The sequence below is a fragment of the Pseudogymnoascus verrucosus genome (assembly GCF_001662655.1).
Source record: "Pseudogymnoascus verrucosus strain UAMH 10579 unplaced genomic scaffold scaffold_18, whole genome shotgun sequence".
Taxonomy (NCBI): Eukaryota; Fungi; Ascomycota; class Leotiomycetes; order Thelebolales; family Thelebolaceae; genus Pseudogymnoascus; species Pseudogymnoascus verrucosus.
The window spans coordinates 11,365-23,521 of record NW_017263669.1 but is presented as its reverse complement, the minus strand read 5'-3'; the positions used below and the strand labels follow the sequence as shown (position 1 = coordinate 23,521).

Here is a 12,157-nt window from a genome sequence, read left to right as displayed (position 1 = left end):
CTTCTGTTGAGCTGCTGGTTTGAATCTCCTGGAGTAGTTGTCCTTGATGTGAATGTTTATATTTATAGGGGATTTTAACCTAGCTTCATAATCCTCATCAGCTTTTGCGGATTGGTTTCTCCGGCTGTCATTCTGCCAGCCTATAATTCTCCTGGATATGTTTCATTATTTACAGGCTTCTCCGAGCCAGTCCGCCCCTATTGAGGCTAACCCCCTCCGCCCAAACGCCAACCCACAACAACCCCCTCCCCCCATCTCCCATCACAGCACCACCACCTGCGGCGCATTCCTAATCTCACTCGTACTCTGATAAGTCAACGCCGCATTAACCAACAACCCCCCACCCCCCGCCCCCCTTCCCACCATCAGCCACTGCCACAACACCCCCTTAACCCCATACCACACCACCTCCCACGCATCCACCCACGCCCTACTCGGCACCAGATCCCCCCAAACGCCCCCCCTCCTCGCCACGATTCTCTCATACGCCGCTTGCCCCCCGTCCCAGAATACGGACTCCTGTCCATGTCCCGAGTGGATGTGCCCGAAGACGTGGAGGCGCGGTTTTACGCGCCAGATCTCGGAGAGGAGCGAGGGACACCCGAGGAGGAGGTCGAGGTGTGTGTGGGGTGGGGTGTGGGTTATGAGGATGTCGGTGGAGAGGGGGATGCGGGTGTGCCAGGGGGGGGTGGTGGGGTCGTATTGGAATCTGGGTGGGGGTTAGTGGGGGTTGTTTCTTTTGGATGTGGGAGAGGAGGGGGACGTACGCGTGCTCTTTACCGCCGCATTTGGGGATATCGGGGGAACCGTAAATGTTCAAGCTGCGCCCGCCTTTGAAGCGCAGATGCGTGGAGCGGTTGTGGAGGTATATGATGCTCCCCCAATCCAAGCGCGTCTTTGAGTTTATATCCTCCTCCTTGCGCGCGCTCGGGTCGAAGTAGCTATCGTGGTTGCCGGCGATGACGACTTTGTATTTATGTGGTAGCGTGTTGAGCCAATCCAGAGATTCTTGGAGGGACTTAATGGTCCCGTCGTTCGTGAGGTCGCCAGAGTGGAGGAGCAGGTCGCCGGCGGGGATGTTGGAGAGCTGGTGGGAGTGCGTGTCGCTGATGCAGACGACGCGGATGGGAGGCCGGTTTTTGGGAGGGTGGAAGGGCGCGCCGCGCAGGCTGATGAGGAGGGCGTGTAGGAAGCCGAGGAGGACTGCTAGGGGGGATTGGAGGAAGCTTTCGAGGAGGGAGGGAGGGTCCCATTTCGATTTTCGGAAGGACCACGGGAGAGTCATATTGAGAGAGCGACCGGGCCGGCACAAGCGGGAGTTGTAGCGGTGGATTGGCAATGTCTGGGCGTATACTTGCGCCTTCTATACAACCCCAATGGACTGTAGGAAGTTGAGTACTGGACTTTAGGATATATAATCGCTCAGCAGAAGTGGCTCAATAGTGCCTCATAACTGCGTAGGTATGTGGGTTGGTCGGCAATTTCGGGAACCTCGCATCTAATATTAAGCCAGCGCAAACGAGTCAATTTTGGCTAAAAGACTGTTATTTAGGTGATACGGGAGATATTGAAGGAATTGAGGTTATATCGGAGTATCTGGACCGCAAGGGTGCATTCGGGGAATATGGGGGGGTAGCTATCAAGGCGGCCGCTAGCGTTCTTATCAATTGGTTTGGTGGGGAAATCTCCGAGACACGACGTCACGAATACCCACAAAAGCAGCCAGCTTCAGCTCTGTAGGGTAGCTGGGAAGTGCCAGGCCCTGCCAACTTGGAGGCACAGCAGCGGGGCCAACTTCTTGCGAATATCGTCGTCGTCGCCCTTCTTCTTTATTTTTCAACCTCTATTACGCATCCTACACTCTTTTCCCCAACGCTTTCTCCACGGGCGGTCCCCTCTGTGCGTACTTGAAGTAATCTATGGCGTCGCCAATACCGTCGCTGTACGAAGCGCCCAAACCCGGGAAGGCTACACTTCACTCGACTTTCAAGTATGCGCTCACCATGATTACACCCCAGGAGTTTCGCTGATGCTGAACAGTGTCGACTATGTCATTGACTACCGCTTTGCGACTACGGGTGAGAAGAGCCAGACCTGCATCCAAGTCAACAATACACTGACAATCAACCAGACCAGGCCGAGGCCGAAGCTGCATTTTCGAAGCTAGTAGACGCGCTGGCTCGTGTTGGGCTCGATACCGAAGTCCGCAATGGTGACAACTGCGCCGTCCTGGTATTCGTTCGAATCTCCTCTCCCCGCCATCTGGACGCGGAAATATACAGGGCAAGAGTTCAAGACTGGCTGTATGGCGTGCGAACCGCTGCCCCAGAGAAGGATATACAGAAAGCCATATCTGAAGAGCCTATTACTGAAGCGGAACGTCTGCGCCTGGTATATCTTCTCATCACCAAACCCAACAGTGAAGGCGGTGCTGGAATTACACCCAAGAGGGGAGAGTGGGCGAACGTGGAATCCGTCTTCGCGCTCCATGACCACCAGTTCAATAAGAAATGGATTACAGAATGGTCAACGAAATACGTTCTCGACATTAAGGACTTGACGGTCGTCCGCGATCGTTTCGGCGAGAAGATTGCGTTTTATTTTGCCTTCTTGCAATCGTATTTCATGTTTCTCGTCTTTCCCGCTGCCTTTGGTTTCACATCCTGGGTCGTCCTGGGTCACTACTCCCCAATATATGCCGTCGTCAACTGTTTATGGTGTGTTGGTTTTGTTGAATACTGGAGAAAGCAAGAGGTCGATCTGGCTTTCCAATGGAACGTCACAGGCATTGGAAAAATACAGTTGAAGCGACCAGAGTTCAGACATGAGAGGGAATTTACGGATCCAGTTACTGGGGAGAAGATGAGGACCTACTCTCCATTCAAGCGACTGGCGAGACAGGCGCTGCAGGTTCCATTTGCAATAGTCGCGGCCGTTGTTCTAGGCTCGTTGATTTGCACATGTTTCAGCATCGAGATCTTCATCTCGGAAATTTACGCAGGGCCATTCAAGTCATATCTCGTCTTCCTACCAACGGTAATTCTGACAGTCTTCATGCCGGCACTGTCGTCTATGCTCACCGGATTTGCCTCAAGGCTCACCGACATTGAGAACTATGAGACGACAGATGCATATGAATCTGCAATGATTCAGAAGATATTCGTCTTGAACTTCATCACGTCGTATCTGCCAATTATCCTGACAGCATTCGTCTATGTCCCATTCGCATCTGTTCTGGTGCCATATCTCGATGTGTTCCAGTTAACTGTCAAGCCGTTTGCTGAGAATGCAAAGCAGATGACTGCCCCCAAGTCTGGCTTTGAGATCAACCCAGACAGGCTCAAGAAGCAGGTCATCTACTTCACCGTCACCGCACAGATCGTGAATCTCGCGCTCGAAGTCATCGTGCCATACGTCAAGCGCCGCGTATTCCGCAAGGTGAAGGAAGTCCAAGCCAACTCCACCAGGAAGAGCGAGCGCAAACAAGACCACACCGTCAGCGATCTCCCCGAGGAACACGACTTCCTCACTCGTGTCCGCAATGAAGCTGAACTCGGCGTGTACGATGTCGCCACCGACTTCCGCGAGATGATCGTGCAGTTCGGCTACCTCTCGCTCTTCTCTGTTGTCTGGCCACTCACTGCAGTCTCTTTCCTCATCAACAACTGGATCGAGCTGCGCTCTGACGCGCTCAAAATCACCATCGAGACCCAGCGCCCGATCCCATGGCGCGCCGATTCCATCGGACCTTGGATCGACTCTCTTGGCTTCCTCGCCTGGTTTGGCAGCCTCACGACGGCAGCGCTTGTGTACCTCTTCTCCGGCGACGGAATGGGAACAGATGGGAGCCCCCGCCAGCTCGCTGGCTGGGCTCTGCTTCTCACCATGTTCTTCGCGGAGCACATCTTCCTCGCCGTGCAGTTCGCCGTGCGCTACGGGCTATCGAAAATCGACTCCCCTGGCCAACAGAAGCTGCGTCGCGAGCGCTTTTCCATCAGGAGGAAGTACCTCGAGGAGGCTCTGGGGAAGGCGGACGCAGACCGGTTTGTGGGTGAGAGCTTTACTGCCGGAGAAAAGATTGATAGGAGGACTCTTGAAGGTAAGGACACCTACGTCTTGCTTGACTACATTTTATCCGTAGTCAGTTTAGAGACATGGGATTGAAGCTGACGTGATACAGATGAGGCGAGACGCTCGACCCTGACGGGCCAAGGAACCGCTGAGGACCGGTTCTGGGCAAGGCAGAGGGGTCCGGCAGAGACGATAGGGGTTGGGAGGCGGCTGATTGCTGAGGTGAGCTTTACCCTCGGGCCATGTCTCGACGACGATGCTGGAACTTGAACTAACCCCCGTGAAGCAGGGCGCTGCACTGAAGGTGGACAAGAAGAACCAGTGAGTGAGTGACAGCTCCGGAGAAGATGGTTAAGGAGCGAAGTCACTCCGGCATTTGTGCCCGCCACGTGGGGCGGTGAGAGTCGCGTGGGAAAGGGGAGGAAGGGGGGAGAGCCGGGAGCCGGAGCTCCAGGGGGAGCGGGTTGCATGGCATAGGCCGACGAGGTATGCATGAACTACAATACAAAATACAATACCAATACTATTTTCACACCGCTATAGGGGCTCCCTCCCCCGAAAATGCCTCTTGCCAATGTTGAAGCCAACTCCCCCTCGGTAAGCCTCGGTAACTGCTCTACACGTGCCAAGCAGTCTTGAGGGAGAATAGTAAGACCCGGAAACGATACGAAACATCCTCTAGTGAGGACACGAACACGAAATGGGGGGGGTTGTTCAGTGAGGGCGGCGGACTAGAAGAAGATAGTCCACAATAGTCGGGCGCCTTTAGCCTGATGAAGCAGCTCCAGGCCTCCACTCCAGCGCTTCTTCTTCGTTCTCCCGTTCCTGGCAAACGCTCGGGCGTATAAGCGGTTACACAGTCCCCTCCTCCTCCCTCTCCTTCCTTCTCTCTCACACTTTTCCCACAGCGGCCCTTCTCCCCCATGTTAACGCCCCACCTTGTGTTCCCCCCCTACCTACCGCAGCGGCGAAGGAGCCGGCCTGCTGAAGGTAAAGAAGCAATAGAAGCGGTGGAGCGCGGCCGTGCACCACATGGAAAGCTGGGAGCGGAGCGGGATTTGTCCCGGAGCGCTGGTTCGTGGGGCTTGGACCTTGGATGGTGGTTGGAAAGGGGGTCAGTGCATCATGTGATTACGTGGAGGGGACCGTGGGGGCCAAGGCGGATGGATGATGGTCTGGCTGTGTGCTTGAAATGGATGGGTTGGCCGGAAAGGGGGGGGTGTGCGGATCTGGATCTAGATAGGTGGGTGGGTGGGTGATAGGCAGGGAGTGTTTTGATGGTTGAAACGGGTGAGATATATGCGAGATATATGAGGTGTTAATGAAAGCCGTTGGGATGTTTAGAAACGAGGGGATTAGCGGATAATAATAGCGGATAATATCTCACTCTCACGACTTGCTCGTTGTCGGTCAGTGGGTATTACGTACGTTTAGGTGAGACTGAGACATCTTCTCTCGTGGGTTAGAGAGATCGGCTAGGTAGATCCGTTGGGCTAACCATGGATGCACCGATATATGTGAGAGATGCGTTATTATAGTATAGCACCTTGCACCTTGATCCCGACCCCGCGGCGGGAAAATACATCCGAGGCCTTGCCGCCCCACAACCGGGCGTCGAAGAAAAATAAATTCTACGAAACCCAGCAGACGCCGTGCGGGCGTGCGGTCCTTGCATGCATGCAGGAAGCAAGTTGGCCAGTTATTTAAGTTTTAACCTTGTTAACTCTCCTATGTGTTGATTAGAGTGTTTAGAAATCGCGTGGGGGGTTAGTAGGAATTGCGCGAACGTCGAATAAACTTCCCCTTTTTCTCATCAAACTCCAGATATTGCGAGGCGCCGCTTTCAATACCGCGCGTCTCCGAACAACAACGAAAGGCTAACAATAAGCTAGAATCTAGTGCTGACGAAACGAGCTATAATGAGTTCTGCCGTGGAGAAAGTTCTTACGGTCGGTGCGGTGGCAATATTTGGAATCTGACCCAAAAAGCATGCTACTCGAAGTAGTGCTGCTGATATTCGACGGAAGCAGAAGGTATACTCCTAGGGTCGCGATCCTGCGATTTATCCATGTGGGACGATGATCTACCCATCAAGCCCCATCCCAGGCGTGTCAAGCAACGGTGTGGCATTTAGAGACGTCATGCTAACGTGGATTTGGCAAAAGGCAGGACGGAGAGAACAGAGCGCGCCGGTAGTCTCCTGTCCTAGCGCCAGTGGGCCACAAATGGGAAGGTGATGATCTGCTTCCTGCATGTGGTATTTCGCAACTAGGTGCTTGTTGCGCCTTTAGTTGCGAAATCCCGCATCCACTTGTTGTGTGCCATTTGCGGCTACCGCACTTGCAGGTTGGCGCTATTGTTTTCTTACTGTGTTTGTGCAGACGTAGTCTGGCTTCTGAGCGCAAGTAAACATATCGGATTGGCTACGGTGATTGCTCCGTGCCAGTGCGCAAGCCATCTACGAGTAGCTTACCAGAATATCGATGAGAGACTGCAGATGAGCAAGCCTGTTAACTCAAATCCCACCACCGCAACCGAGATGAGAAAGTCAAAGAGTGAGACCATTCTCACCGCCGTCAGTCTCGGCCCTCATCCTTCACTCCTCCGCCAGCAAGCCCTAACTCCAGTCCCCGAAGACGCAACGGCGCTGCTCTAGGCGTCCCTACGCGTTTCAGCGCCGCCTCGTCATGCGTGGCGTTGTCGGCAGTGGGGCGTCTGTGCGCCACGGCGGGCCTACCGTGATTAGGAGCATCGCTACAGCGCGGTGAGAGGGCCCGTCAGGGGGGAGTGAGCAAGTTGTGGCGTGCTGGTGTTACGGCGAAGGAGGAGCGGTTTGCATGAGATCGAGATTGCGATTCTGGTCCAGCAGCGATGATGGAGTGCTGCAGCTGGCCTTGAATCTCGTTTGCGCTGCACGTCTTCGCTTCACGTCACACTCTCGCCCACCTTCCAGGGCTCGCTAACGTACATAGAATTCGGATCTCGGAATACCATGTACAGACGTTGTGCTGGGGGATCACTACTGAACCCTACATCCAACATCTTGCTACTCTTCGGGATGCGACGGTAGCATCCCGCTCGGCGATGCTAACAGGCCAGTGATAATGCGTAATTTCTCCACCAACTCCAATCCGTCTCCTGGAAGGATGCGATAGGACGTTGCTTCAAGAGAACATTATGATACGGCTTCCCCCCCTCCTTGTCCTCTACTTTCCCTCTCTCTCTCCCTCCGCATCCCCTCTTCCGTCCTTCTGCCCTTTTTGCCTAAGATACATAGTCCCGACGATCTAAGTTGAGACAACACGGAGTCCGAAAGACATATACGGATCATCGTATAGGTACAAAGCGCCTTTACCGGTCGATCACGGAACTACGCACAGATGAGCATTCTGTTTTGCCCGTCTCGTCGCCCTCGTCGTTCGGCATGTCTCCGGACGCGCCCATCTGGTAGTGAGCATCGTGTAGCCGAGAACGGGCCGGCGTTTCGGTGAGATTGCAAGTGCGGTCTACCAGTCTTTTCGCAGAGGGAGGGAAGTTGCCGTGAAAAAGGGTGTGCGCGAATATGGGGAGGGGGGTGGTGGATGGACGGACAGACGAGGGTTGCGCTGGTCGAGCAGATCGCAAATGAAATCGCCATCTCATCGTATCGGGGAGAACTGATTCATCCAGCACGCACACCACATTCAGATCATTATGCGAATCTTCTAATGATGCAAGACCGTTGCATTGATATAGATCTTGAGCTAAGTCTCGTCTCGTCCCGCGTTCTCCTTCGGCTTCGGCGGTGCTCTCGATGGACGAAAACGTGGTAGTGGGGGGTTGTAGTCCGACCCCTGTTCGGCAAGCCAGATTGAGCGCGCTGCAGCAAACTGGGGGGTGCTAGGGATAGCTGGGGTCAAGTTAGGCGGCTTGGCAATGGGCGAGACATTTCGCTGTACCAAGATTCGGCATCAGGAAGCCGCCTATCTCTACTCCGTCGAGTTGAGGGGATTTTCAGAGCTCGGGCGCGGTCCATGGCACCTCCGTTTGTCTTGTGAGAAAATCTGCAGAGAGCTTTGGCCGTGTCATCTCGGTCGATTCTCGCAACTCCCGAAACCGGAGGAGTGGGCGGACGGGGATTATTCTCTCGGCCGTCGCCATGCGCACACCTCAGGGATTAGGCCCCGGCCCCTGGATGTCGGGAATTTAAATCGGGGCTTGTGTGCGTGGTGGGTGTGGAGGAATTGGGTATGAAAAGATGTGGCCGAGAGGATGTACGTACGCAAGTGTGTCCGTATGCATAAGTGCCCGCATGTTAGCACAGACATGTGAACCCGTTGAACCTTTTCGTGGTGGTGGTTGGTGGTGGTGTGCCATGTATGTATGTGGCCAAGGAGGGCAATATCTCGAGCTGGGGAGCATATGTGAAGAAGGTATTGACGGGCCGGCCCAACCCCAATCGGCGATGATAGCTAACCAATGCAGGCCGGAACAGAAGGGGAAACGCGGGCAGATAAGACATCGGCTGGTGCGGGGATGTGAGTGGAGAGAAGGGAGCCATACACCAAGGGAGGAAAGAGACCAGGCGTTTCACCACGAGGGGACCACGACCAGAGATCTGTGGTGGTGGTGGATGTACTGCGCTGTACAGGACAGTACTGTACATACAGACCCGAGGCAAACGCCGGGGTGTCGACGATAGTAGTGAGAGCGGGGAGGTGAGACCACGGCACTGATACGACTCAAGCATCCCTCGCGGCAAGCCTTCTCCTTCCTTCCCTTCCCCATCTCCATCTTTCTTCGCCGTTGCGAGTCCCATCCGCCACGTGTTGCTATTACACTTGCAGGCATACAGACCGGCACCTCGGTAGCCGGACCCACGGACGTTGTTGAGTCTCCGGCGTAGCAGCGAGAGGTGGAGAAGTTGAGGCGAAAAGTCTCGCCGAAAAGGTGGGGTTTTGAGGGTGTGAGTCTTGTGCTGTGTAGAGCCCGAGGATAGAACGGTTATGGAAGAGGAGTAGGTGTGTGCAGAGAGAATGAGCTCAGCTTCTTTCTCTCCCTGGCCGCAATTGCGGACCTAGCACCGCCGCGCCGTCTCATAGCCCATCCAGCGTCATCTCCGTCGCAGGACCACCGTCGTCATCAAACCGGATGAGTCGCCATATACCATAATAGAGTATTGATGTGCTGAGATTGTTTACACGGAAACGCCGCCTAATGTCCCGCGCCTTCAGCCTCATGTGGCTCATTCATCTCATATCACATCTCATCTCATCTCTACTCGCCCTCCCTTCTGCTTCTGCCGACCACAAATGCCCTGATGCCTGTTCCCTGCATGTGCGTCCTTCCCCGTTAGAAGTAAGAAGGATTACTGTGGAATCGCGCGGCCGGTAACAGCGCACTGGCGGCACACGGCGGGGCGGCGCAGATTATGGATCTATTTGTGGCTTTTCGCTATGATTCCAGCGTCCCGTGTCCACATTGAAAAGGAGGAGGATGATCTGGAGATGATGCATGCGATCATGTACTGTAACTGTCAGAGAGTTCGGATAGTATAGTCATCTTGTGTGCAGGGGGAGTATATTTATTATTTTTTCTTCTTCTTCTTCTTCCTAGAGGGTGGTGGCGCGCAGACAGGGCGGGTGTTGGCAACGGCTTTGTATGTGTTACCTGTGTAAGGTATGATATATGCAGGGTTTAATGAGGGAGATCAAGACACTGCAGGGCAGGGCAGGGAGAGCACAGGCATACACAGGCATATTGTACTTCTGCTTGTCTGTACTCGTAGATACTGATGCTGTGATGCTGTGTACGGAGAGTATATAGCTGGTAGAGTACAAAGTGTATACAATATTGTACAATGCAGCAGGCCTGCAATACCGTTATACAGGCCTGTTTATGTATGAAATGTGTAATGTACAATACAGGGAAGGTAAGAGTTGCGGCCCCTCCCATCCATCCCCTTTCCCATCCTGCAAGGTCGCACTCTCTCGCTTGTGTGGGGTCGTCGTCGCCTTCCACCCCATATTTTCTTTCTGTCCAGTGACAAAAATGCTTCTAAAATGACACATGTACACAAATATACATCCGGAATATATGGAATCCCAACTGAATTAACATGTACTTTCAACCATCCTGGCGCATACTTCGAACATACCTACCTGCCTTTACTGTACTATCTTCATACCCTTCAAACATTTCATACTCTTCATACCTTCCTAACTCCATTACTATGCTACGCCACCACCCACATACTACTTACTCCTTACTTACTAATTATTTAATACTTACTACTAACTTACTACATACTACTACTACCTACTACTACCCCACTCTCATCGCACCCTCATCGCACCCTCATCGCACCCTCATCGCACCGTCTTCCCACCATCGACTCACCATATACCCACACATACCCACCCATCATCGATCCTACTACTCTATACCCTGATCTACCCTAACCTACCCTAATCTACCCTAATCTACCCTAACCTACTCTACTCTACTCTCCCCCTGCCTCCTACTACTTACTTGCTCCCCCTGTCTCTCCTGCTACTGTACTTACTTACTCTACTCTACTCTACTACTTACTTCTACTCTACCCCACTCTACCTTACTCTACGTACGATACTCGAACCCACCCCCCCCCTTCCGCCCCTACTCCTCTACTATACCCTACCTCCTACTACTTGCTACTATCTCTCCATCCATCCTCCACCCACCAACCCACCACCCCTCCCCCCCCAATACCATACTTCTGACTCGAATCTCATTCTCATACTGCTCGGTAAAGCCTTCCCTGTCTAAATTTCCTGTCTATCCTGTCAATCCTGTCCATCCTTCCCTCTCTTTGCCCGCCGCTCCCTTCTCCCCCCTGCCCCTCCCCCACTCTCCACTCGTACTTAGTTATTTCTCGTCTCTCATCTGCCGTCAACTCTTGGTTTTCCCTTGTCTATCTCTCTTCTAGGATTAATTTACTCCACGACAGAAAAAAAAAAGGCATGCTCCGAAATGCTTCTTTCTCCCCTTCTCTGGTACACTAATGTCCATGCTACTGTCCATGCTACTCCTTTGCTTAGTACTGGCCACACGGCCCTTTCCTCGTCACTGCAATTACCCTGTTACCTGGATTGTTATGGCCCATGATGCCATCTAATCCTGTTAAACTGCATCCACCGGCCTTCTCATCCGTTTTTTTTTTACTCCCCCTGCTGCTTTCCCTCGTCACCCTCTATCTCTCTCATACACCATACACCACACTTCCACTCACACCACACACCTTACACCGTCCCGCTTTCCGCTCCCCAAGTCAAAGTAGGGTATATATTTATTCTACTATTCCTCCCCAAATTCTACTATTACATTTCTCACCCCATTCTATTCCTCATTTTCCCTTGTCCTCCTGCCTGAAGCTTGCACCCGTCACGTTTACCCACTGCAGCCACATGCAAATCCGCATCTCGGGCCGTGTACTGTGATACAAGAAAAAGCGGCTTGATATTTCATTTCACATTCCACACAGGTCACCCTCATACCTCGGCCACGCTGTTTTATTTTTGTTTTATTTTATGGCCTGCAACACCGTTTCAAAAAAATAAAGAAATTCATTACCCTCGCCATACCAAGCATCTGAGGGCGCATATCCGGTCTTAAAGCCGCAAATTCTTTTCTTCGCTGATACTTTATAACCGCCGCCTGGCCTCGCCATTGGGACTTAGCCTGTGATATATTGCTACAGTTTTTTTATTACAACCACACCGTCTTTCTCTCGTTGCCCAGGAAAGGAAATTGTCGGACGAGGGTCTTTTTGAGAAAAGTCCTTGTGCTCGCTCGATCTTTGTTGTCATTATAATTCTATTGTGACGGCCGGTCCCAGTCGCTCATTGCCCGAGACCACAAGACCAAGCAAACGCTCTGTGGATCAACGTTGTTTGATTAGGCTTTGTTTGACTGGAATCTTCGCACCATACCCGAACTTCTTTATTTAATTACCGGCACTTTTCTCTCTCAAGTCAACTTTTGTCCGGCCTTCTCTCTTCCAACTTAGCCGCCGTTTCGGATATTCTGTCTCTCTCACGCCTAGACGCTGCTCTTCCTTCTTCATCAG

The 12,157-nt window shown here is 52.9% G+C and overlaps 2 protein-coding genes across 2 annotated transcripts; one reads left to right on the top strand and one right to left on the bottom strand.

Annotated features, from left to right (window-relative positions):
- Positions 1–261: 261 nt before the first annotated feature.
- VE01_04606 (uncharacterized protein) lies at positions 262–1,621 on the bottom strand (the record flags this gene model as incomplete). Its single annotated transcript, XM_018274077.2, has 2 exons — positions 768–1,621; positions 262–709 (listed from the first exon to the last, which is right to left on the bottom strand). The coding sequence occupies exons 1-2, from the start codon at positions 1,283–1,285 to the stop codon at positions 262–264; spliced, it is 966 nt and encodes a 321-aa protein (XP_018131050.1). The 5' UTR covers positions 1,286–1,621.
- Positions 1,622–1,706: 85 nt separating this feature from the next.
- Positions 1,707–4,528, top strand: VE01_04605 (uncharacterized protein). Its single transcript, XM_059463631.1, has 5 exons — positions 1,707–1,990; positions 2,041–2,078; positions 2,132–4,099; positions 4,181–4,293; positions 4,358–4,528. The coding sequence occupies exons 1-5, from the start codon at positions 1,920–1,922 to the stop codon at positions 4,394–4,396; spliced, it is 2,229 nt and encodes a 742-aa protein (XP_059319751.1). The 5' UTR covers positions 1,707–1,919; the 3' UTR covers positions 4,397–4,528.
- The last annotated feature ends 7,629 nt before the right edge of the window (positions 4,529–12,157 follow it).